Source organism: Arvicanthis niloticus, chromosome 26 (genome assembly GCF_011762505.2).
Source record: "Arvicanthis niloticus isolate mArvNil1 chromosome 26, mArvNil1.pat.X, whole genome shotgun sequence".
In the NCBI taxonomy this organism is placed as follows: domain Eukaryota; kingdom Metazoa; phylum Chordata; class Mammalia; order Rodentia; family Muridae; genus Arvicanthis; species Arvicanthis niloticus.
In genome coordinates this window covers 23,814,921-23,842,863 of record NC_133434.1, presented here as the reverse complement: position 1 = coordinate 23,842,863, position 27,943 = coordinate 23,814,921, and the positions used below count along the sequence as shown (strand labels likewise).

At 35.8% G+C, this 27,943-nt stretch overlaps 1 protein-coding gene across 1 annotated transcript in view; it reads left to right on the top strand.

The window, feature by feature from the left end:
• The window catches only part of Ddx10 (DEAD-box helicase 10), a 137,622-nt gene that overhangs the window by 22,036 nt on the left and 87,643 nt on the right, over positions 1 to 27,943 (top strand). Inside the window, exons 9-13 of the mRNA XM_076925203.1 lie at positions 689 to 773; positions 8,248 to 8,349; positions 11,742 to 11,829; positions 14,096 to 14,184; positions 16,892 to 17,357. Coding sequence (XP_076781318.1) covers positions 689 to 773; positions 8,248 to 8,349; positions 11,742 to 11,829; positions 14,096 to 14,184; positions 16,892 to 17,357 — 830 coding nt within the window. The remainder of the gene's footprint in view (positions 1 to 688; positions 774 to 8,247; positions 8,350 to 11,741; positions 11,830 to 14,095; positions 14,185 to 16,891; positions 17,358 to 27,943) is intronic.

Below are 27,943 nucleotides of genomic sequence, written 5' to 3'. Positions count from 1 at the left end.
AAATTTAAAAACAGCTTACATTTAAAAAATTATCTTTATTATTTTTAATGTTTCTGTGTATATGTTGGTGTATGTGCAAAGTATGTGGAGGCTAGAGGTGATGTCTAATGCCATCTATGCTTTCTACCTTACTTTTTGATACACAGTATCTCACTGAATTTGGAGTTTACAGAGTCTGCTAGAATAGCTAGCTAATAAGCCCCCAATCCTCTTATTCTGTCTCCTGAGAGCTGGAGTTAGAGGCAAGTGCTTCCATGCTTGACTTAGCTTTTTTTTTTTTTTTTTTTTTTTTTTTTAATGTGAGTGTTAGGGATTCAGACTAAGGTCCTCATGCTTGTGTGACAGACACTTAGCCAAACTGAACCATCTCCTCAGACCCAGAAATCAGCTTATGGTCACTGGAACCCTTTGAAGAGTGATGCTTTTAGATCATTAACTATCAGGGCACTTCGTTGTCAGTCACAAAGCAGCCATCTGTCTGCTTCAGGTATGAAGCAATGTAGTTTTAGTCCACTTTGTCAAGTTAGAGAAATATAATTTCTTGGTTAATGCAACTAATTTATTTTAAATAAAGTTTTGTTAGTGAGGTGTGATAGAAAATCTTGACACATAATACTATAAAATAATAGTAGTACAGCAGGCTAGATATTGAAATTGTCTCACCTTCTCTGATATTTCTTCTATAAAGATTTTCCAGCTGTGAATTGGGTCCTTCAGTTTGATTGTCCAGAGGATGCCAACACATATATTCACAGAGCTGGTAGAACTGCCAGGTAGGTGTGTGGGCTTACTTCTTTGATTTTTGTACTGTTTAATAACAAAATGTGCTTTTGCTGGAGCTGCAGGTTACAGAGAATGGAACAATTAGGTGTGGAGTTACTATAATTTCTAACAGGCTGTGAGTTTATCACAGCCTGATGGGCTAGGGAGATGGCTCAGAGGATTAAAGTGCTTGCCATACAAACCGAAACACCTGAGTTTGATCCCTGGAATCCACTTAAAAAGCCGAATATAGTGCTGCCCATCTTAGCGTATTCCAGTGGCAAGATAGGAGACAGAGATAGAGGATTTGCTTAGAAGCTTGCAGACCAGCTAGCCTGGAGTAACACTGTGCATCAGCAGAAGCAAGAGACATTCCTCCTTAGCAGGAGGAAGGTAAGAACCACTGAACCTCTGACAAGTTGGTTTCTAACCTCTACAAAGACTCTGGCATACACAACAAACAGATAAAATAAGAAGAAAAAATTATAACCTGAAGGCTGTTATAATTGACAACAATCCATAAAGATTTGAAACTTTCCCGGGAACTGTTTACTGAACATCATCTCACTGAATCTTTATAACTTCTGTAATTTCATATGAAGACATCAATTGTTTAAGCAGTTATGCAGTATATTTGAAGATACAAACAGCCAAGATTTGAGCTCAGGCAGTCTGAATTCTCTAGTCTAGGTCTTGTACTTTCTGTGGTCTAGAGTTTAATAAGGGACAGGGTTGGTAGGAGTCACAGATTTCTTTTTCTGAGTTAGACTTACAGGCATTTGTGAAGGCCTTTCCCAGTGACATTTTTTCATTTGTTTCCTTTTTTTTTTTTTTTTTTTTTTGTATTCCATTTGAAGTACCTTATACCAGCCAAATAGCTATAGGAGAAATGTCTAGAATATAAAACAAAGTCACAGTTATTTCGAGCTAAATGGAAAATGGATCTAAATGAAAAGAAAAAGGATTATGTAATTGTTAGTATTATTGAGATTGCACTGAAATTTATAGTGGCTAACAGTTCTCTAGGTCACAATGCTTCTTGTAGCTGCCAGCGGCTACAGGTAACCGGGTTCACCTGAGAGGAAGGCTGGGAATGAAAGGGGAATGGAGGGCTAGAGAAGCATGGGGCCAAGACACCTTATTCTGATCAAGTTTAATATTTTGCTTTCACATATAAAGGGGAAGCCCCGCCCCCAGAGTCTCAGAGTTCGTCCCAGGGGCTGGGTGAGGAGATAGTAGCCCTTCTTAGCTCCTGTAACAGACTGCAGGGCGCCAAGGCCTGCAATGCCTCCCAGGTCCTACTGTTGTTTGGTCTATTGTGGTAAACAGCTCGTTCAGGCCTGCTCAGGCTGGCAGGCTAGGGGAAGGGCACAGCTTCTCAAAAGCCTTACAATGCTTCTTTTGCTTCAATAAGTCTTTGCTCGGAAGTTGATCTTAAAAAAGTAGAGAGATGGAATCTGTATGTGGTGGTTCTTAGCTGAGGATTGGACGACTGAGGCAAAGGATCTTAAAGTTCAAGGCACACCATAGGCAGCTTAGATCCTGCTTTAAATAGAAGTTAAAAGAGGACTGAGGATATACTTCAGTGGAAGAATTCTTGTCCTAGCATGTGTAAGGTCCTTAGTGCCTGCCATTCACGTATGAGGACCTGAGTTTGAATCCCTGGTACCCATCTATAAACACTTGGAAAGTGACAGGCATCTGTTTTCTTAGTGCTGTTGGGTTGAGACAGGTAGATCTCCAGAGCTCATTGGCCAGTAGTCTGTTGAGTAGAGAGTTTACTAGGTTCTGTAAGAGACTGCCTCAAAAACTAAGATAACTATAAAACATGGAAAGCAGATGAATAACATTTTAGTAAACTGTTGTAATATGGTATTTGTAATGGCTAAGACTTGTAAATAACAAATGTTAATTATAATAAAGTTATGTTAATTATGAATAGCTGTATTTGGACTATTTCTTTGGTTTACATTTTCTTACTGTTTTCCTCATCATCAAAACAGTGTGATTTGGTACTTTTAATGGAGTTTGGTGTTGATCTAACCGGACTAGCATCTGCTTCTGATTTGAAGGTTTTGCCAGGGAGGAGCAGGTCTTCAGGCCTAAAGGCTAAGTTCTTGCTGCACAAAGACTGCTTTTCTAGCTGGCTTTCTTTGTACCTGATCTGTGCCCATTCCTTCTCCACCTTCCTTTTCTCTCCCCCCTCCTTTTCTCCCATCCTTCCTTTTTCTTTGCAAACTTACTTCTTTCTTTGCAAACTTTCCTTTCCTCTCTTTGTTTCTTTAGCTAATTGTTTTTAGCTAATTTTGAAGAAAATAATAGATATTTTTATATGTAAAGACATTTATTTTCGGCTGAAGTGAAAAGTTTTTCATGTTTTCTTATTTTTATGGAATGTTAAGAGTGTCTAAGTATTTTCTGATTGATCTGAATTTATACCATGGGCCACCATCAAACATGACTAATAAAAAACGCAAATGTGTTTCTTTTAAGAACAAAAGAAGGAACACAGTGTAGTGGCACACATTTTATAGTAGGTTGATTTTCTAGAAGTTACAAGAGGAAGTCTCTGAGTTGGAATTAATGATATATTTTAAACAAGCAGTGAGAGTTAAGACTGGGTTCTGTGGAGATACCACTGCATGAGACAGACTAATCATTAAACTTTGTTTTCTCTTGAGAGCTAAGAGATATGGGACACATAATATCAGGTATTGTGTTTATAATTACTATTGTGTATGTACGTGTATAAGTGTGTGATATATGTGTGAGCACACATGACTCAGCAGTGGAGATAGAGGACAACCTTGTAGGGTTAGCCTTCTTTTTCCACTTTCACTTGGGTTCTAGGGATTGAGCTCAGGTTGCCAGGCTTTGGTGCCAAGAGCCTTTACCCACCATCTCACCAGCCCTGTTTCCAGTTTCTTAAGGAGGACCTTAATATTCTGGGTTCACATTTGGATTATTTTTCACAGTGAGATCTTTTGAGAAGTCTTAGTGAAAGTTGGTGGTATAAATCTTTTCCCCAGTGCCTTAATTCCCTTTAGTAAGCATGTGGTTTGTCAAAATTGGTGCATGCACTCACTCACATCTGCTTTTTTGTGGTCCTTTAGGTCTTGGATAGGAATGGTTATATGCTATCTTGTAAACATATTGGACTAGAAAGTGGCTTACAGGCTTTTACCTGGGCCAGTGGCATGATGTGAAAAGTGGAGACTGATTCCTTCATAGACTATATTTAGCAGTATTTTGAAATTTCTCTATGTGAGATTAATAAATGTTTCAGCATATCAAGAAATGATTCAAGAAAAGAAAGTGTTCTAGGTTTTTAGTTTTGGAGAAGTTGGTGGAAATACAATGTAGTAGAACATGTTATGGTGAGCATTGACTGGATCTTAATAGTTGTAGATAGGGACTTAGAGCATCACTGCAATGCCAAGTCTGAAGATATATATATATATATATATATATATATATATATATATATATATATGAATACTATTTTAAAGAATATTTTAATGTGTTTTTTAAATAGTCATTAACTTTTAAAGTGGAAGTGTGACCCTTCATACATAAGCAACAAATTCTGAATTGACTATTTCAGATATATTGTCAATGAAAAGGTTAGCATATGTAATGCTTGCTTTTTTTTCTCTGTCAGTTTAAAATGACCATTAATGGGCTTAGAGATAATGAGAAAGCTTCGTGGGCCATGAGACTGAATAATTGAGTTGAATAAAGGCTAAATTAAAAATTGAAACTAATTAATCCTGTGTTAGACTGCAATTAAAACCAGGTTACCAGAAAGTGTTTGCTTTTGGAATTGAGCATTAATAAATAAATATAAAAAACTGGCTTTGTTAGAAAAATTACTAAAGGAGAATCTGGCTTATTTATCTTTTTGTGACTCACCAAGAAGAAGTAAAGGATGGTCCAGGTGTTTATTTCTGTCAAGCATTTACTGTTTTACTGAATTCTTTGATTTTTTTTTTTTAATGGATTCATTGGATCTATAACAAAGAAAAGTTTCCCTTAATCCACTTAACAAATGAAGTCCTTTTTGAGACAAGTGAGTGAAGATAGTTTATAGTGATCTATCCTGCAGTACATTTTGCCATTTAAAAACAATTGTCTTTAAGGCTTGCAGGTTTTGGATTCTAAAAAAAAAGCCTGAATTCTTTTATTTTAAATTAAAAATTTACAGTTGGAAATACAAAAAATTTGTGATTAGAAAGAAGACACACACCAAATAAGCTCTTTATGTATAGGTAGTGGGAGGCTAAGGTAGAAGATGGGAATTTTTATATAACTGTTTTTTGTTCGAGAGTACCAAGAGATCTTGTAGTTCTCAAAATATTGGCTTAATTTAGATAGCAAAGTGATTCCACTAGGGGACAGCATAACCAAGCTTTTGTATTTCACATGCTGTTGGTATAGATCTTAACAAGAAGTATGAAGCTGGAAATTGGTTAAAATTCCTAAATTGGGAAGAGTTCATGGTTTGTGGAAAATGCTCATATTTTAAGGAATTACTGAGAATTTTTTTTTAGAGTCTTTACCTTTTTGCAATCTGAAATAATAGAGAAAAAACAATTTCCATAAGAATTAAGCCTAATGTGAATTTATTAGGTATGTAATAGTAACAGTATTTGCAAGTGAAATTTCCTATTCTTAAAAATTCACTTAGCTGGAAATTTTAAACTTCTACTAGTCTGTTTCTCCCAAAGAGGAAATTGCTTCCTTATGTGGCCTTCTGCATATGTCTATTGATAACTAGGCTTTGAAGGCTTAATGAAAGGGTAAAGCAAATCCTTTGTTTTGTAACTTGAAGCATTGAAGAGCTGGGCTGCAACAGCTGCTACAGAGGCAAGTAAGGTCTGCTGCTTCTTAGGCACTTCCTCTGCTCTTACTCTCCTATGGTCTCAGTCTAGCAGGCAGAATGATCTTTTCTGACTCCTGTGGGGGCTTCTCAGTTCAGTCAGTGATAGGCCTGTACACTTTCTCTATCCCTGGTCCCTGTTGTTACAGGCCAGATCTTATTACTGCTTATATATGTGTGCCAGACACTGTTGCCTTAGTGTGTTTTATGTTAGTTTCTGGTAAAAAGCTTTTCCCACAGTTATGTTTGTGACTATTTCTGTTATCCTTCTCAAGGATATCCACTCCTTTGCACCCTTCTCTTTTCTCTATTATTTATCACTTTTAGGTAAGTTAGAACAATTAGTTTTCTTTTTATTCTTTGCTTTTATCATTACTAGACTGTTTTATAAAGGTTTTCTTTTTGTTGTTGTTGTTGTCTTGTTTTTTTCTACATTGGTGGCCAGTGAGCCCAAGAGATTCTCCCGTTTCCTATTCTTCCCAGCACTTGGGTTCTAGGCATGCATTTTATAACTAGCTTTTTACCTGAATGGTGGGGATCTGAACTCAGTTCTTCCCTCATGCTTGCTTAGCAAAGCATGCGTTGCTTCTGAGTTCACTCATGGTATCACCCCTCAGCTTGTCCTCTGACTTTTAAAATTTTCTCAGAGGTGTTACAGATATGGCAATTTCAATGTCTGTTAGCTATCTTATTTGGTTAGGATGTCACCTTTTTATGTTATATGCTAATAACTTCTGCCACCATACATGGTTTGGTCCAATGGCTAAAGGGAATGTTTTAAAATTTATGCTATTTTGCAGTAAATGAAGATGAATAACTTTGAGTCATACAATTCTGCATTTAAACAGTGAGGAAGGTATTTACGACTAGTTTTTGAGATCCAACAGATAAGTAGTCACTGATCTCTGAAATACTGTCTTTATCCCTTGTGCAATGGCTGTCCCTTATGTGTCTCTATCCCTAGTGTTAGACTGGCTGCTGATTCTTCAAGTTTCATTTAAGGTGTCACTATTTCTGGACAATTGTCTTAATATGTAAACCATGAGCCAGAATTCTGTTATGCTCTTATAGCTTCCTCTATATTACGAGTACATTTAAAACCCTATAATATTTTCCCCACCCCCCTGCTCCCAAGACAGGGTTTCTTGTATGGTCTTGGCTGTTCTGGAACTCTGTAGACCAGGCTGGCCTTTAATTCAGAGATCCAGTTCCTATTTTTATAGGCACTCAGCTTTAGTAGTTAGTAGCCAGCAGAATGTCTGTTTTCTTACCATCTCAGCACCTGGCATATTAATAAGATTTTTAAAAATTAGCTATAGTAAAACAGCTTAACATTTTGGTATGTTTTATTTAATCTTTTTCAGTCTGTGCATACAAGGAATGCATATATTTTTCTTTATTAGAATGGAGTTGAGATTTGAAATTAATATATCAGATAAAATGCTTTCCTTTAGTTGTTACAAAGGAACCTGTTAAAGCCAGGTTTCCTTTCAACATTCAGTGATAAAATGCTGTTTGCAGACAAGTGTTACAGAGTCTCTGCAGAGGCATTCAAGGCAGTGGCAGTTGGGCTCTAAGCACTTTTTTAGTCACCTTTCTGGTTGTTCATTTTTGTATCCTGCTGTGGACCTTCCCTTGCTTAGGTCTCTCTTTATTCAAGCAGTCTTGTATTGTCTGGCTTCCTGTATGGTGACATGGCATTCTTTTAGAACACCTTAGTTTTCCCTTTTCTATCTACCTTTAAGACCTACCTGAACTTCTGTCTGCTATGTCATATTCTTTCTCTGGCAGTTCTGAGTTGGTGGTGCATGTTGCCTGTGGCTGTCCTTTGGCATTCTTTGATTGTTGTTTTGCTTCTTGGTGTTCTTTAGTTTATTCCTGAGTCATAGCTTCTCAGTAAATAGTTATTTGGTCATTTATAAAAATGTGCCCCTCAAATTTTATGGCATGAGTTTAAAGAATCCTTTGAGATTATGTTTTCTTCTGTGTACCTGAAAAATTCCTTAAATATCCTATCTGATTTTCTGTTTTGTTGCTTATGTGTACCAGCCTACACTGTCATGTTAATAAATTGTATTCAAGCAGCCCAAGCAACTTTAGTACTTTAGGAAGCCTTTGGCCTGTGTCAATACAGATTTTTGAAGGTATGGTATAAATTAAGATTTGGCTTTAGGTGAGATAAGACCAAGGATTGATGGTTTTTACCTGAGTAGGTCCATTTCTTTACACTGATCTGAAAAGTTTTATTTTAAAGATACTAGCAAAATCTGTAGGAAGACGAACTGATTTATATATTTTGGTTTCCCAAGACAGGGTTTTTGCTGCATAGTTCAATGTTGCTTTGAATCTGTAGCAATTCTTCTGCCTTGGCCTCCTGTTTTTAGAAATTGTGGGCAAATGTTATTAGTCCTGACAAATTCTTCTGTGTACTTGGTTGCCATGATTAATAAATAATTTTGTCATAATACTATTGTGGCTTGAGTGAAAATAGCCTCTTTGTTATATCTGTATGGACCTGTTTTAAAGTATCCCTTTTGGAGTTGGGTCTGTTGTTGCCTAAGGCCAGCATGTATTGTATTGATACATTCTAAAAACTTTGTTTTTAGGTACAAAGAGGATGGAGAAGCTTTATTAATTTTACTACCCTCAGAAGAGCAAGGGATGGTGCAGCAGCTTCTCCAGAAGAAAGTACCTGTGAAGGAGATCAAGTAAGAGCTACTTGTTCATCTGTGGCTGTCAGGAGTAATAATAGCATGATGTCATTGTGCTTACTGCCTGCACTTATTCCTTCTTCCTCCTAAGCTATTTGACCATCTGGCTTCTGATTTAGAGAGAAAAATAAAGGACTTTAAAGAAATCGCATGGAAAAGTTTTATGCTCACAGCAAATTTGAAGGAAAGTCCAGTTGCTCTACATTCCCAACCCCACATAAGCAGTCTCCTCCAGTATCTGCATCCAACAAATTGGAGATTTGTTGCAATTTAGGAATTATATTGACATATCACTGTCACTTAGATTCCTGAGTTCATACGAAGGTTTCTCTTGTTTCACTGTAATTAGCAGAGATCCAACTTAAGGAAGTACTTTGGCTCATGGTTTCAGAGGTTGTGTTGCCAAGGAGGTATGGCAGAGCAGAGCAGCTCTTCTGATGGTGGGCTAGGGAGCAGAGAGAGAATGCCTGAGCTTGATGCTCCCAATTTTAATGAAGTCTAGTCTAGTTAGTGAAGAATTTTATGGATTAGCCCTTTACTTTTGCATTTAATGTCATTGCCATACTAGAAGTCATCTACGTTTTCTGCTATGTTAGTTGCTAGAAATTTGTGTGTGTGTGTGTGTGTGTGTGTGTGTGTGTATGTATGCACTAGAGGTGGATATCAGGATGTCATTTTTAATGACTTTCCTACCTTATTTTTTTGAGGTAAGATTTTTAACTGAACCTGGCTGGCTGCTGGCAAGCTCCTCGGGTCTGACTGTTTCTTCCCCGACTCCATCCCCAAATTCCAGTGCTGGGGCTTCCAGTGTGCATGACTTGGGTCTGTTTTATCAAGTTGGTGCTGGAGATCCAGACTCAGATTTTTCTCCTTGTGTAATATTTTGCCCATTTAGTAATCTCCTGAACCCTTTTCTGTCTTTTATTTATATCTATGATTCATGTTGAAATAAAAGTATGTGCTGTGTTTATGTGTTTACATGACCAGTTCTGATACCATTTATTAGAAAGACTCTGTTCCATTGTGCTGCTGTGGTTCCTTTGTCAAAGATCTGTTGACTATACATGTGGCTATATTTTTCTGGGCTCCATTCTTCTTGGTTTGTTCTTTTGCCATTTATGGTCCTGTCTTGATTATTGCTTTATACTAAGTCTTGAGGTTGGAGCATGACAGCCCCACAGCTTGTGTTTGGAATCAGTTTATTGATATCCATAAAATAACTCGCTGGTATTTGGATTGGTATTACATTGAATCTGCAGGGCAAGTGTGAAACAAATTGAAACCTTGACAAGACAGAATTTCCCAGAAACTGAAAAATTGCAGTTCTTGTTTGGTTTCTATCATCAGAGTTTTTGGTTTTCTTTATGTAGCTCTTGCTCACACTTTCTTAGACTCCTGTCTCAGAGTCCTTCTTTCCTTGCAGCTTTAGTTTCTGCTGTCTCATGGCTGGTAAACAGAAAATCCTTTGGTGTATTTGCATTCTGAACCTTGTTATAATTTTTATTAGTTCCCTGAGCATTTTGTTCCTTTCTTTTGATTTTTCCAAGTAGGTCATCAGTCATTTCACCTTCAAACAAGTGCAGTTTATTTTTTCTTCTCCAATCAGTATGCCTTTAATTTTTTTCTTTTGACTTACTACATTGAAAAGCAGATTTTTCTGCTTTGTTCTTTCCTTTATTATTTTATGTAGTTGGATGTTTTGCTTGCATGTATGTCCTTAGTGCTGTGTGCTTCTGGTGCTAGTGGAACCAGAAGAGGATGTCAGATCCCCTGGATCTTGAATTACAGATGGTTGTGAGCTGCCATTCAGGTATTGAGTATTGAATTTGGGTCCTCTTAAAGGTTGTTTATTGCTCTTAACTGTAGAGCAGTTTCTCCAGTACCCCCTGCTTTGTTCTTGATTTTTGTGGGAAAAGTGGAAGGTTCTCATTTATATTAAGGATGATGTTAGCTCTAACCTTTTCTCTTCTTCCTCTTCTAAAGAAAAGACATTTTTTATTTTGAAGTTTTTTTATTTCTAGTTTATAAATAATATATATTTTATTACCTACCTATACTGATCTGATGCATTATATTAATTTGCCTATTGAATGAATGTTGAACCAATCATGATCATGCTATAGAATTATTTATTTATTGGTTGGTTGGTTGATTGAGATAGGTCTCTGGTCTCCACTTCCCAAATGCTGAGATTAACCTGTGTATATGTTGTTATGTTGTTTGTGTGTGTGGTGTATTTGTGGTATGTGCATATGTGCCTGTCTCTCTCTGATCCTGAAGCTCATCAGTTTGGCTACCTTGGCAGCCTAGCCAATAAGTTTTAGGGTACCACCTGTCTTTGATCTCTCTGCATCCTCCCCAAAAGGGCTGAAGATACAGGAACATGCTACAATGTCTCTGAAGAACTGAACTTAGATACTTGTGCAAGTGTGGCAGGCACTTTATCAACCAAGTCATTTCCTCAGCCCTGACATCTTTAAAAAAATACTGAAATAATTTTGCAGAAAACAGCAGAGAAAAATAAGAGAAAGAACTTCTTAGTTACAAGGGACATTGTGGATTGAAAGAATATCTCTTGAATGAAATCTTTTTGTGGGTTATTCTTTCAAAGGATCATATCCTCTCATTGATGATGTATACACTGGGCATAATGGAATCTATTAGTCTTACTTATATTGGAGACATTGAAAAAACAGCTTGATTTGTCTGAAAGTAATTTGGACTAAGATAGTGGCAGGACTGGTTAAGAATATGGAAGATAAAAATTGACCATAAATTGAATTGTTGAAGCTAGTAGCTTTGTATGTTTTGAAAATTTTCTCTAATAATAAAGGAGAAACAGCTGTGTTTATACTTTTTGTTTCCTTGTTACAACTCTAGAATTTGAGTAATGTAATAATTCAGTTTGAAGTTAGGAAAAATATAGTCTCTTGTGAAATGTATATTTTTTGCTATAGCCTAGTTAAGCAAAATGTTTCTGATATATTTAATTTTAAATAGGTAAACAGTTTTTATGTCTTAGATACTTAATTACTTGAAATAGATTTTATATATGATTTAAAAAGAAACATTTGCAAAAATGACATTGAATTTCATCTTATTAGTTTATGTCCCATGGATATCTACTTTCTAGCTTTATTAAATTAAGAAGTAGCCTGTGCTAATAATGATGTTAATATAGATGGATAGTATAGATAACCTCTTCCTCATCATTTGCTTGTCCTGTTATTTTCTTCTTCCTGTGTTATTATTGGTCCATAGATGAGAAATAATGTTAAATACTTAAAAGTCAACTGAGGGGGCATAAAAAAATGTTATGTATTATTTTCTGTTTTGTAAAAATGAGATTGCTTTTTTAGTTTAACCATTATTTTTTTTTTTATTAAAAGAATCAATCCAGAAAAACTCATTGATGTTCAGAAAAAATTAGAATCATTTTTAGCTCAAGATCAAGATTTAAAAGAAAGAGCTCAAAGGGCAAGTATTTTTTAAATTCAGTATTTGTTTTTGGAATGGAAGTTATATTTCATCAATTTCTGCTGTTACTATATTCCATGGCCGTAACTAAATGGTTTAAACAGTGTAAGTTTTATATAGATTACTTCTTAATTTTAAAAAGTGTTTCTTAATATTTACCTGTGTATAATCTTATTGGAGGCAAAGAGGAAATTCTAAGGTGATTTTTATATTTGAAGCAGCCTGGTATCTAGTATACTTAATAAACTTAACTTCCTTTCTCAATGAAATTGTTGTAAGTTTGATTGCATTTACTGACTGGAAGATTAATATTCTCTGTGTTAGGCTAAATTTCTAAGTAGCATAGAATTCTGCAAATTATCTTCAGAAATGAAATTTGAATCTTAATATTCTTGAATTGCTTTTCTGAACTAAAAAAAGTCTTAAGAAATTGCCTCCACTTACAGATTTTACTTAGGATGTACATTTTGTAATGTGTGCACACTCTGGAATGGCCATGCCATACTTTAGATCAGGAGAAATGTTATAGATTAAAATCCACATGGTGCTGAGAGTGCTGGTAGTGTTGTGATGACTAGCAGGTCAGTTGTTTAGTGACCAGGAAATACAAAATGCTGACAGGCTATTTCCTGGTTTGTGCATAGCACACTGAAATAAGCGGTGTGACTCGTTGCTGTCATACATGGGTGAGCAGAATGGCCGTATTTCCAGCACCATCAGGCTGTTTGGTTTCAGAAAAGTGACTTTCTAGCTTTTGATTATAATCTGGATGGAACAAAACCTATAAGCATGGTGCTATTTCTTGTGGATGATTGCAGGAGATAATACCATTGAACCAACTCCATTTATTATTATTTTTTAAATGCCTCTGAAGACAGAAAATGGTTTGTTGGGAGATTTGTTGGGTAGAAAAGATGAGTTTCTTTTCTATATTACATTAAGTAAATGTAGAGATGCAGAGGAAAATGTAAAGTTTAAGAGATATGGACAGAAGGATTAAAATACACTATACATTATATACGTGTACTCTATGCATTCTTGTGTATGCATGTGTATGTGTAGATGTGCATACATGTGAATGGAGGCCAGATGTCAATTATGGATGTCTTCTTCAAACATTCTCTACCTTATTGTTTGAGACAAGATCTTTTATTGTACCTGGAGCTATACATCAGGCTAGCCTTAGCCTAGCTGGGCTGCATGTTGCAGGGATCCTTCTGTTCCTGGCTCCCCAGTGCTGGGATTATAGGCACCTTTTGTATGCCTAGCCTTTTAGTGTGGATGTTGGGGATTCAGACTCAAGTTCTCATGCTTGCATGGCCAGTACGTCACTGACTGAGCCATCTCCCCAGCCCCATAAAAATTATCTTTAAAGTAAAAGTAATTGCTTAGATGTATCTATTATCTATTTATTTTATAAACAGATAGGAACAGGATGACATAGCTCTGTCATAAGTATAGTTTTATGTAAAAAATGGAAGTAAGAATTTTCAGGATGATAGTAATATGTATAATATACACATATTATATAATTATTTGAAATTATAATAAAAAGGGAAAACAATCTGTCAAAATTTGCCTCATTTATTATAGTGAAATTTTATTTTGTTGAAAACTTAACTTTTGATTGCTACAGTAATATTACCAACAAAAGTATTTATTTTTGTCTACTCTATTTCAGAAGATATTCTGGGTATTCTTTATAAATGTTCTCATTGGCATAACAGTGTCTTAGGAAACACTTAAGTTTTTTGATAGATAAGAATATTGTCATTTAGAAAAATGGTGTTTCCTCAGCTAATAATATATGCAATCAGTATAGATGCTCTATCTGTATTATTCCATTGTCTGTGTTGTCCCCATTACATCTTATTATAATTGAGTATTACTAATTAATAATCAGTAGATTTTGGCAAGTTGAGTAAAAATACGAATTTTCTCCTTTGAAATTAAGACTTCATGTAGTCTAGTTTGGCCTTGAACTTCCAGTCTCTTTGCCTCCTAAGTCCTGGAATCACAGGCAATACACCACCATGCCCAGCTGAGGTGATATTTCTTATTGTCTTGGACTGGTGGAATAAAATGAAAAATCTTTTCTAATATTACAGTTGTAACAGTTTATTTTTCTATGCATGCAAAATAATAGGTTTATTGATCTGCTTTGTGTTTTTTCACTACTACTGAATTTTCTTCACTACTGTGTAGTTTTCTATTTTGGTTTAGCTTAATCTTCAACTTTTCTTATCTTGTGCTTTTTATTTTACAGTGTTTTGTCTCCTACATACGTTCAGTGTATCTTATGAAGGATAAAGAAGTATTTAATGTGAACAAGTTACCTATTACCGAATATGCACTGTAAGTATTGATAACAAAGCAGTAATCAAGCTAGAGGGACTGTCCCTAGTGTGTCCTCTAACAGTCCATTGAAGATTTGCAGAGTAGTATATTAAATGAAGTCTGGAAAATTACCCCATATTTAGTTGTTGTCAGGAAGGTTCATATTTGTGAGTTCTGAATGTTTTTTTTTTGTCTTGCTACTCTTATGTACATTTGTAGTTACTGTTGCAAGATTTGTGACTCAGGTTGCCAAATAAGGAATGACTAACTGATTTTGTTTGAATAGTTGAGAGATTACAAAACAAAAATAACCTTTTAAGGTAAAAGAGTAAAATCATTTCTTTTTGAGAGAGTCTTATCTATGGAAAACGCTCCTTGACAAGATGTTTTAGAAGTACCCCTGAGTGTCTTCAGACTCCATTGTCTCTCGTAGGTTTCCCAGATAAAGTATGTTTTAGGCAAGGTCTGTATGTTTAGCTTGTTTTCCAGGAATTTGAGTACCTTTTCTTTCAGTTTAAGTTTGATAAAGAAAACTAAAAAAAGATTTTATTTGAGGATTTCATACCTGAGAGTTCAATGTATTTGTATCCTTTCCACTTCCCCATCATAACAAAAACAATTGACCTTGGTAAGCTGCTGTTTTCTCTTCTGTGTTAGATTATATGCTTACTATAACACAATCTGTCAGTTGTAATATTTGAAAACCCTTGTGTTAGGTAACAGTGTAGGACAGTGCTAGACAGCATTACTGTTTTAGTCATGGGTGGAAGGAAAGCCATGTGTCATGGATGACATGCTCTTGCATCCTTATGTTTATTTACCAGCTCCTAATTTCATCATTTTTAATATCACCCAAAGATTAGGCTTTTTAGCTACTTTTGTATTCTGTGTGAACTTCAGTATTTTTTATTTTGGTTGCTGCAGACATAATATTCACAAATGATGGGCACAGGTTTTAAATATTGCAGGGACATAATTAGAAGTTGTTTTGTCATATCAAACTAGTAAGTGTGATTGCCATTGAAGACTTGCTTTTGGTGAGGTTTAGAGAAGGTAAACAATTATGTTACACTAAGTAAGCAGTATAGTTCAACTGTTTTTTAGTTTATGTTGATATTCAGATGTATAATTTTCTTGAGGTGTATTTCTTCTCGAAGCCTGTGATAGCTAAAGCAGTTGTTATGTCTATAAGATATCAGGTTTAAAAAAAATGCACTGAAGAAGTACTTCTGAGTGTCCAATATATGTAGGTCATTGCAAGCAATGATAGAATTATGTGTGTGTGTGTGTGTGTATGATACACTCATACACACACACACACACACATACACACACACACACTTATCTTCAAGGAATTAAGGTTTTAGTTCCTGAGAAGTATAAATGTCACTATACTATATTATGAGAAATCCTCTGGTATATACAAACTTATTGTCCCAACCTTCCTATTACGACAGTAGTACAGTAGTGGCAGAAGGGTTACCACTGTTGTATATTTGTTACTTTAACTTCATTACATTTGTTTATTAACTCATTAACATAATTATGTTTGGTAGGCATTCTCAGCCATTCCATTTTTCAGATATGAAAACATTAGAGAGGTGACTGTTCTTGAGATCACACTACTAGTAAACGGCAAAGCTGTGCATGTTGAACCTCAGCAGTTCTGTTTCTGAGTTTGTGCTATTCAGCACTGAACTTCTCAGCTTTTGTTGTGTATTATATAGGAAAAAATGATTAAAGCTGCCATGTATTTCTTTGTTGGTTTGCTTGTTTATAAGCATTATCTTGGCAGACCTGGAGACTGCTATGTAGATAAGGCTGTCCTTTAACTCATCTGCCTGCTCCAGCCTCCTGAGGGTCATGCCACAATGCCACACCCAACCTTTGCTTGCTTTTTTTTTTTTCTTTTTTGTTTTTTCCAGACAGGGTTTCTCTGTGTAGCCCTGGCTGTCCTAGAACTCACTCTGTAGACCACGTTGGCCTTGAATTCAGAAATCCTCCTCCCTCTGCCTCCCAAGCACTGGGATTAAAGGTGTGTGCCACCACTGCCCGGCAACCTTTGCTTCTTTAAAAGTTGTATTTCTATATACCAGTGAAAGTTTAGTGAAAATTGTTGGCTTTGATTGTATAAAGAAACAACCAATCTTAAATAAAATCTTCTAAGGGTGAAAAAACAACAAGATTTCCTTCTTTTAGCTCCTTTTAAAAGAAAAATGCATGTTTATAGCTGTGATTATGTCTCTTTTTCAGAACTGGGATTTGAGGCAGGGATGATGGTATATGTATTGTTCTCTATTCTTTGAAAATAACTGTTTTCCATACCTCAGCCATGCCTTTTCCAGTTTATGTAGTAGTGTATATTTTGTAAAGTACCTTCATGCAGTTAATTGGCGTCTCTCTTCTATGTTGTGAGGAAGCTGAGAGTTGAATTTGACGTTGGGTCTGGTACATGAGCTGTGATCATCTTGTTTCTATTTGAGTTCCCTTTATTTTATACTATATCAGCTCTGGGAGGAGAGTGATGTCTAAAGCATTTTCCGGACAAGTACTCAGTTCATTTTGGCTTGTCTTTTGGATCATTTAATCTGTCAGAATTGATGTGTCTTAGAGGGATGTATTTTTTAAAAAAGCTTTGTATATAGATCTGTGGAGAAACTTTCATAATATTACAAGTAATACTATCAACTATAATGAGATAATTTCAGTTTTTCCATTTTTGAAGGTCTCTTGGTCTTGCTGTGGCACCACGGATAAGATTTCTTCAGAAAATGGAGAAACAGCCCACCAAAGAATTGGTAAAGAATCATCAACTCACCGAAGCAGTTCAGCCCAGGGTTCCCTCCCTCACCAACGATGAGGTAGAAGAATTTCGGGCTTATTTCAGTGAGAAAATGTCCATCCTTCACAAAAGTGGGGAAGGACTAGAAGAGACAGAACACAGATTGGCTAGTGACGATAGTGAAGAACAGGATGAAGAGACGGAAGATGAAGCTCACCTGGGAAAAGCAAGAGAGCCTCACACTGAGTCTCTTCTCAGTATTGAGGAGGCACAGAAGGTCAAGGAAGTTCCCGTGCAGTTCTTAGATAGAGATGAAGAAGAAGAAGAAGATGGGCCTGATGCTGACTTCCTCACAGTGAAACGGCGTGATGTGTTTGGGTTGGATCTTAAAGAGAATGAAGCACTGTCGGTAAGTGTACTGCAAATGGAGTCTTCTCTTGGCTTCTTAGTTTGTGCTTATTGTAGCTTTTGGAAAACTAATGAAGAATAACAACCAAGAGAAACTTAGAATGAGTTTCTTTGTTGTGCACTCTTTCATTTCTCCTTGTATTTAAATACAGGAAAAGTGCCAAAGAATTCTCATACTTTTCCTAACTTCAGAACTCAAGAGATTGTCAGCCACAATCTTTTTTCCTGGTTTTCTGATGCTATGTTTGAAAGTAGCTGTAGTAATGATTGTGACAGGAAGGGGTCAGTGAAGTTTATTGTTACACTGTGAGACTCCTTCATTATGAGTCTTAACATCCAGTCTCTTGATGAACTACATTATTGTAAAGAGCAGTTGTAATTATGTACACCTTTAAAAAAATTACTGTTGTTCTTCATGTGAGTCCATTTTATTTTGATCACATTCACTCCTCAATTGTTTCATGTCCATACATGTATAAGTATGACCTCTCTATGTACATACATACAAACATACATCACACACACACACAGTGGATGTGTAAGTATGTATCTATAATCTTCATCTCTATCTCCATATATGTATATATAGCCTACTGAGTTAAATTAGTGTTGTTTGCATGCTCATGGGACAACCTACCAGGGGCCCTACCACTGAAGTAAGCTGTCTTTTTCCAAGCAGCTGTTTGCTGTCAGTATTTATAACAGAGCCTGAAATAAATAAATAAATAAATAAATTTATTTAAAATTTGTTTGTTTTAGGCATATTAGTGTTTTATTCTTTCTTTTGCCTGCATGTGTATCTGTACCTTATGCATGCAGTACTTATGAAAGCCAGAAAATTTTGGAACTGGAGTTAGGGATGGTTGTTAGTCATTAGGTGGTTGCTGGGAACTAAACTTAGGTCCTCTGTGAGGGCAACAAATTTTCTTAGCCACCAAGCCTTCTCTCTAGCCCCATGAAATTTGTTTTTAATAAGATATTTGCTTTTGAGAATCAAGTATCTTAAGTAGAAATTTCTCATTACTTTTTGTGATCTTCGAAAAAATTGTGTGAAACAATTAGCCTGACTCTTACTCACCATACAGTATTTCTAAAAATCTCTAGAGTTACAGTAAGTACCTGATTTTAAATCATTGAACCTTTGGAAAGTGTTTTAAAGCAATTAAAAGATATAAAGTGGCAGATAGCACACTGAGCACTGACTTATTTAGAGGAATGTTTTATAAAAAGCGTGCCATGTGTTTTCTGAACTACCCTGTGAAGTAGGTGCAAGAGAGAAAATCTGGAGCAAAATCCTGTACTGACTTCTGCTTTAAATTACATTATTTAAAGTCATGACTCCTTTAAATAAATAAGTGAAGTAAGAATAAAACACTGGATTGACTTTTTTATTTATTTATTTATTTATTTATTTTTTTGTTTTTTTGCACTCAGGCCTCAGTAGATAGAAACTGTCTGTGGTGCTACCAAGCTTCCATTCTTCACTGAGGACTTTAAGGCCAAGCCAGACATTCTTGGAGCAAACAGTGCAATCCCCTTTGAGGCCTTTTTTTTTTTTTTTTTTTTTAATTGGATATTTTTAAAATTTACATTCCAAGTATTATCCCCTTTCCCAGTCCTCCCCTCCCCCCAATACCTTATCCCATCGCCCTTCCCCTGCTTCTATGAGGGTGTTCTCCCACCTCCCCATCCTGGAATTCCCCTACACTGGGGCATCGAGCCTACACAGGACCAAGGGCCTCTCCTCCCATTGATGTCTGACAAGGCCATCCTCTGCTACATATGCACTGGAGCCATGGGTCCCTCCATGTGTACTCCTTGGTTGGTGGTTTAGTCCCTGGGAGCTCTGGGGGTGGGGGGTCTGGTTGGTTGATATCGTTGTTCTTCCTATGGGGTTGTAAACCCCTTCAGTTCCTTTAGTCCTTTCTCTAACTCCTCCATTGGGGACCGCAAGATACTGGATTTTAATCTAATCTATTAAGTCAGTGTAATGATTGATTTTGATTGTGAGCTCGACTAGACTGAGAGTCATATAAAAGATTTGTATAACACACTGTCTATAAAAGCACCTTCCTTGCAAAGGTGCATTTATGAAGGAGATAAATAGTAAAAAAAATCTCTTATGAGGTACATTTTAGCTTGAAAAAAAAGTTTGAATCATTGTCACAACCCACGTCCCTCATGAGACGTCTTCTCTAGTGTTATCTTTCAGGTATGTCTTATGAAGAACAGAAATATTAAATTTTGAAGTGTTTATTATCTTTTATAATTTATAAATATCTGATAAGTTTGTGGTCAATGCAAGGTTATAAAAATCTTGTACTATATTTTCTTTCAGAACTTTAGGGATTTAGTCTTTTATTTAGAACTAAAATTTATTTCAACTTAATTTTTTGTGAATGGTTCTAAGTCAGGGGTCAGGTTTAACTTTTTTGATGTTGCTTATCGATATCCAGTAGATCCTTTATCTTTCACAGAAAAGATGATGTTTGTTCCATTTGATTACCTTGATTCCTTGTTGAAAGTCAGTTGACTGACACTATGTGTGGATTTTGTGTGTGTGTTGTTTGCTTGATTTCTGTTATATCTTATTTGTATTTTCACTAATGATACCTGTCATGATTATAGTAGTTTTGAGGTAAAGCTTAAATTATGTTGAGTTTTCAGATTTTCTTTTTTTTTGCCATAAATGTTGGCAATTTTGGTCCTATTACATTTTCATAGCTATTTAAATTAGCTATTTGATTTGTGTAGAAAGCTTGCTGGTGTATTCATTAACATTTCATTGAACTTTTAAGTTTGGTTGGAACCAATTGACACCTCAATACTGAGTCTTTTGATTCTATGAATATGATAAGTTTTCCATTTATTTAGGTCTCCTTTACTACCTTTTAGTGTCCTTATGCATACCACATACATATTTTGTTAGAGTAATCTTTTACTATTTAGAACTCTTCAGTACTATTTTACATGAACCTTAAAAGTTTAATTTTGTATTTTTTTTCTGGCAAGTATATAGAAATACAATTTTTTTATGTGTCATTTATTTTAGACTGGCAACACTTTTGGGAGTTCTTTGAATTCTTCCATATAATTGTTTAAATCATCTTTATTTGTAAACACCGAAATAATAATTATTATTTTTACCTTCTATATACCTCTTATTTCACTTTCTTGTCTGATTATGACTTAAGAATGTGAGAAGTAAGGACAGATGCCAGTATGTTGTTCTTGATCTTAGGTGGAATAAATATTGAGATATTATTCTTATATCTGATGTTATCGGTCCAGTTATTTTTGTTTTATCAGATTGGAAAAGTTTAATTCTATTTCTAGTTCATGTAGCTTTTCTAAAAACCATAAATGGATGATAAATTTTGTTACATATATTTCTATAATTATTAAGGTAACCACATGATGGCTCTTAGTCTGTATATAAAGTATATTTTCTATCCCCAATTTTGAACCAGTTTAACTATGAGAAACCATAATTAAAGAGAGGACAAGTTAAACAGAGATAGGACAAATTGAATCAGTCGTTTTAGAAGACTAGATTGTAAGAAGGCTAGAAGCTTCCATGCCTAGGCCCAGGAAAAGTTAGAACAGAGAAAAAACTGCTCTGGGCTCTCGGCTAAGCCATGTACTCTCACAGTACCTAAAACCAGTTTTCCTATGGAAAATACCCTTTACTTGAACATGGTTTGTTTTCCTTTACTTAGGGCTAGATTTTGTTTACTAATAGATATCTTGTTAGGGACCTTTGTTTCTGTTGTCACAAAGAAAATTTGTTTTCTTTTTATAATGACCTGTCTGGATACTATATATTTTAAAGGTTTCTAGCTTATTTTGTTAAATAACCTAACAGAATGGTTATTTTTGTCATGGTCACATGTTCTCTTTCTAGTTCATTGTGTTTTTACACCATTATTGAATAGTAACTCATTTGCAGGTTTATTCATAGGAAATGGGCATTTTGAAGCTCTATAAGAATTATTTGGTTGAAATACATTGTTGAGTTTTTGTAAGCTTGAACATAAATAATTTACTAGCTCTAAATGACAGAGCAGGTCCAGCCTTATAACTTATAGTTTCTAATTATGATCTAAAATTCTGCTTTTATTACACTATAAAAATTTCATCTTTCCATTACCAGATATGGCTCCTCTTTACCCTTGGCCAGGATTGTAAGTAAAAAAATTAATCTGTTTTCATTCTTATAAATGTTGCTTTTATTTCCTCAGATGGAGGGATGAGATGAGAGCCATATCCTAACTGTGAGAGTACATAGCTTAGCTGAGAGCCCAGAGCAGTTTTTTTCTCTGTTCTAACTATTCCTAGGCCTAGGCATGGAAGCTTCTAGCCTTCTTACAATTTAGTGTTCCAAGATGACTGATTCAATTTGCCTTCTCTCTGCTTCTTACTGAATTGTTATGCTTGGCCTTACATTAACTGTGGCAATATGTTCTCATCTTCTAGCCTTTTCTTATTCTCCGGCTCCTTCTGTCTTCACCAGTGTCTAGCTTGTTGTCTCTGCTCCCTGTCTTTGTGAGACTGTCCCGCCAGAGCTGCCACACGCAGCACTCTCTGTGTCTGTGTTGCTCTCCAGGAGCCTCTCTTTTCCGTGCTGTGCTTGGAGAGCTGGGTGTGTCTTAGCTCTGACTCATTCTATTAAATCTTCTCTGATCCATCACTTTGTCTGCCCCTCAGTTAGATGTCACTTTCAAACATGGCTGCTTCCTTCTACAAACTAACCTTACTTACCGTCATCATTAGGGATTAGAGGTGTGTACTAAGCACATATCTATATTCCAGCCAGATTATACTGTAATCCAGAGTGAGTCTGCATTCTAGCTGGATCACATGACCTAGAAGGTCTTTGGATGTAATCCATTGCCAGAGCAGCTGTTAAATTCCCCTAAATTTTCTAACTTAAAAAAACCTAAAAATACATTTAAAATGTATATTTATTCATTTATTTGTGTGTATGTATTTACACATACATGCACATGCGCCTGTGAGTGCATGGGTGTGGATTCCCACGGTGGACAGAAGTAGTCATTGGTTACCCTGGAGCTAGACTTACAAGTGTCTGTGAGCCTCCCAGTGTGAGGACACTGGGTCCACGCTTGGATCCTCTGGAAGAGCAAGTGGTCTTAGCTACTGACCTGTCAGTCCCTAAAACACTAACATTTTAAAGTATAAATTTTGAATTTTTATGGCATATTTATCAGATACGGCAAGCAGTTTGGGGCCATCAAAGAGGTTTTGGGGGACTGGTCAAGGAAAATTTTTTTTTCTGTTTCTTCATATTGCCTAGGATTACATACAAACAAGAATGCTGACATGGAGGTAATTGACACTCCCATCTCCCCCTTTATCTTTGTTCTTGAATTTCTAAAATGAGCATTTTGGGAGTTCACGTTAATACATTTTTAATTCTTTATCATCTTTCGAAGGTAGTTGGTTGTAAGTGTGATTTCAGGTCTACAATTTTAATCAGCTTCCCATTTTAACTGTTACAATTTTTTCTATTGTATATTTTATTTATTTACATTTCAAATATTATCCCTTTTCCCGGTTTCTCCTCCGCAACCCCCCATCTCATCCCCCCTCCCCTACTTCTTTGAGGGTGCTCCCCCACCCATCCACCCACTCCTGCCTCCCTGCCCTGCCATTCCCCTACACTGGGGCATCGAGCGTTTGCAGGACCAAGGGCCTTTCCTCCCATTGATGCCCAACAAGGCCATCTTCTGCTACATATGTGGCTGGAGCCATGTGTCCTTCCATGTGTACACCTTGGTTGGTGGTTTAGTCCCTGGGAGCTATGGGGGGAGGGTCTGGTTGGTTGATATTGTTGTTCTTCCTATGGGGTTCTTCAGCTCTTTCAGTCCTTCTAGCTTCTCCATTGGAAACCCTGTGCTCAGTCCAATGGTTGGCTGCAAGCATCCGCCTCTGTATTTGTTAGGCTCTGGCAGAGCCTCTCAGAAGACAGCTATATCAGGCTCGTGTCAGCAAGCACTTCTTGGCATCCACAATAGTGTCTGGGTTTGGTGTCTGTATATGGGATGGATCCCCAGGTGGAACAGTCTCTGGATGGCCTTTCCTTCAGTCTCTGTTCCACACTTTGTCTCCGTATTTCCTCCCTCGAGTTCCCCTTCTAAGAAAGACTGAAGCATCCACACTTTGGTTTTCTTTCTTCTTGAGCTTCATGTAGTCTGTGAATTGTATCTTGGGTATTCTGAGCTTTTAGGCTAATATCCACTTATCAATGAGAGCATACCATGTGTGGTCTTTTGTGAAGTTAAATTCTCTTAACAGTTAATATTAAACACTACAGTTCTAAGCTTTATTTTACCCAATGCTGCACATATTCTTTCTTTAATGGGCAGAGCCATTCACTGAAATTTGTTGAAAATGATCAGTAGTAGGAAATTGAATAATTAAAGTAATTGATTCACTAAGGTGCTTCTAGTTATGTAACAAATACTCATTTTTATATCTGCTACTTACTTCTAGCATGCATTCAGTTAAACAAATGGTAGAAATAAATAGTATAAAATGAAAAGTTTTCAAATGTTTCCTATTTCATTTTACTATGGTATATAATATGATTTCAAAGAACTTGGTTAGTTTTCTTGCATTCTCTTTTTATAAGTAGGAGATGATGTGAGCATCTATCTGTCAAAGAAATAGATCTAGTGAGCCACTGAATCTCTTTTCAGCTTCACTGAGTACTAAAAGCAGGGATGCTTTTCAGGAATTCTATGTTTGATCTGTTCTGAAGATAATTCTGTTCTATATACATTTCCTTCTCTTTCTTTTGGAGAAAAATAGTCTGGAGGTAACCTTTCTTTGTGTGTTCTGAGACAGTTTATTTTGCTTAGCAGTAACTGTTAGAACTAGAATCATATTTTTGATCTTCTGATTCTAATTTTTCTAAATGACTGTTAATGCCTACTTTTAAAAATGTTTTTAAATGTTTTAATGTTTTAAAAACGTCTTTCAGTAAACTTCTGGCTTGGTGATTCTACCTCTGCATTGTTGTGTTGCTTTGTTTCTGATGAGAGCTCCTTGTTAGGTGGAACATTTGCAAAAACTGTGGACCATGAATTATCAAGATAAGGATTGTAGAGAGAGTCAAGTAGAAATGAGATCTGTTGTCTTTGTAAGACGTTTCAGCAGCTCCAGTCATGATGTTCCTGCCCCAGCTTATGTACTGTTGATTTCTGTTGTTTGGGGTAGGAGTAATACTGAGGACACATCATCACAGAAGAAGTAAGAAGACATTGATAGCATGGAGAGCTGGCTGTACATACAGTTTCCCTGCAACATATATTTGGTAAAAGCATAATGTAGAAACCACAAGAAATGTACTTTGAATAGAAAAAAAAATACATCATTAAGTAACTCTGTATGGCGTTTTTAGCAGTACTATATTAAAAATCAAAGTTTGAGTTAGTACATTCATTAAAAGTGAGCATTATTGATATTTATTATTCACTGGTACTTCTGAGTTCCCTTTCCGGCAGTTGGATTAGAATAATAGTCCTTTTGGATTGAACTTACTGTTCTTGATTTTCTTAAGTTATTTAAGAAAAATGAAGGCCTACATATATTAAGATGAAAAATTATCATCAAGTCATAGCTGGCAGTGCTTTTGACTGTCCCAGTAGTATACATGGGTAATGGTTCATTTACTCAGTCTGAGTAATTGACTGAGTCTCTAGCTATTGAGAACATTAATATTGCAGCCTCCAGGTGTGAGTCAGAGGTAACCTTTCTTTAACCATTTGTTCCAAACTTTAATGATTTGCCATAATCACTTTATAAAAGGTATTATAAAGCTCTACTGAGAGCAAACAACTTGACCTTATTTTAAGCATTAGACATATTCATCCAAAGTTAAAGAAAGGAACATTTTGTGTATTTCACTGTTGACTTTTATTGTAAGTGCTGTAGTAGTAGGAAAAGTTTTCACCAAGTAACTACTAAAATAAATCTTAATAGTACAGTTCAGGGATTTTAATGGTCTGAAATATATGGGCTTCTTAATTCTCCAATACTCTTTACGTGAAAGTATTTCTATAGGACTCTATGTTCTACCTAGAAAAATGCCCAAATATGTTAAAATGAAAGTTAATTATTACTGAATCCTTACTTTGTAACCAATTTCAAATAAATTGATTGATGCATTATTCCAAGAGTAATTTTCTAGCTATGCATCAAATATAGATTTAAAAATTTTCTCACACATCATGTGCTTGTCTCTTTACATCTTTGTATAAAATAATATATATAATATATATATAATATATATAATTTATATATATATAATTTATATCTTTATATAGAGTAATGAAGAATTAAATTTAGTGTCATAGAATTGTATGCTTGGCTTCTAGAGAGAACGGAGGAAACAATCATAGTTACTGAATAATTTAAGGTTTCAAAAACTCTTTTTCTAAGAAGTTAGAAAAAAGGCATTAAGCATATTTTTTAATGACAGGTATAACATAGATTCTGGCAGTGAGATCTGTCAAGCTAGTGTAGATCTTTGGTAAAGCGTCTGGAGTTTGTGAATTAGATGTGATCAGCATGGGGGGCGGGGGAAGGGAATGGACACTAGCTGCCATTGCAAGCTATTTTACATCTCTGTCATGCCATTTTCTTAGTAGGCTTGCCAGATTAGGAATTCCAGAGGCTATGTGAAATGTTTCCTGGGTTCCTCATTTAACAGATACGGTCAGTGTGATTTTTGACTGTAGGATGAGTAAAACTCAGGAATTCTAAAAGCAGAGTTTTCTTCTAACCCTGTATTTATAAATAATAATCTGCTGATAAGAAGTCCATAAACCTTTATGAGACCTTGATCAGTTTTTCTGTTGGACAAAGTCAGCTCATGTAGCCCAAGCTGGCCTTGGACTTAACCCCCCAGCCTCTGGAGTGCCAGGATTACATGTGCATACTACCATGCCTGATAAGTTTAAAAACTCGTTTTTAAATACAGCTTTTATCAATTGAAATTTTTATATAATATATTTTGATCATATCCACTCTTACCCTTCCTCTAACTCCTCCCAGATCCATCTGCCTCCTTATTGACTTATTTTTCCTTATCCTTTACTCCTTTTTAAAAGTACAGCATATCAAGTCCAATGTGTGGCCATTCTCTGGAGTTTGGTTGATCTACCAGGGGTCATACCCTTACAAAAAAAGCCACGATTCTTTGACCCCTAGGACTTTATCAACTCTCCATAGTTCTTCAGTTAGGCATGGGAGGCTCCTTCTACCCCATGCTAGAATGCTGATTGTCAGGCAACACACATGTTGTGACTTTATGAGTGTGCCAACCTTGTCATGTTCGTAATATGTTGTTTTGTTCCAGTTCTTCCCAACCCCTGGCTCTTAACAATCCTCCTGCTTCCCTTCCACAGTATTTCCCAAATCTTGGGAGAGGGGTTTATATAGATGTCCCATTGTGGCTGAACATTCCCTCCTGTTGAGTTGGCCTTAAGTCCAGTTAGACAAGTGTTTGTTTCTGCCAAGATGGATGCCAGTATTGCACCTTTAGGGAGATCTTATTGTCCTGGTCATGTTATAGTTCATTGATGTCACAGCTGGATAGGATTACTGATTGCTTCACTTCCTTGGCAGTTTACATAGTATGTTTTAGTATTATGAAAGCCAGACTTCAGGAAGGAGGCTTTCTGAATTTTGAATCTATTAGTTTTTTCAATCTTTCTAAAAGATACTTTTAAAATAATTGAGTTATCAGGTAAGACAGATCCTGTGTCTTAAGTATGCAGTATCTTTAGGGTTGCTTCTTAGCAGTTGAAGATAGGTGCTTATTGTTGAACACATTAGAATTGTTTTCATATATTTAAGATGATATGTCTGCCTTCATGTTACATAATATTTTGTCATTTTCATGGAAACATTTGTTGATATGGTTCACAGTAAGGCTCTGTTTTTCTTTCCTTTTAAGAGAACTGAAATTATTCAAAGTGTTCCTTATATATTGACAGTGGGTTCTGCTGGTTTTCTTTCTTTGCATATAAAACAATCTGATTCCCATTACTAGAATATTTTTAGGTCATGCCTCAAAGAAATTCTAGTAACAATACAACTTGTATATATCAATCTTTTTTCTTTAAACTTGATCGCTTTTTTAATTTTATGTTTTGTTTTAAAAAATATGTAATAGTTGTAGTCCTATTTGTTTTTAAACAGAGTAAGTACTCTATAATACATGGCTGGGTAACTAACACAAGTGGCTTTATATCTCACTGTGAGTTGCAGAGTAGTTAAAAGATTCAAAGGAAAGTTGGTATTTCTTTTTCTGATTTCATTTCGTTGTATCCATGTTAGAATGTGCACTGTAGACATGGTACTAAGAGGTTGATGATGTCTGAGGAAGGACAGCGTTACTGCCATGTTAATTTCATAGGCTTCTTAAATGATCACTCTGACTTGGGTTTTCATCTGTTTACTTTGACTAGTGTCAGGAAAATTCATAGCACATATACTTTTTTCCCCCAAACTATCTAAAAGATTGAAAATAATCAAATTATCAGGTGTGATGGTTTG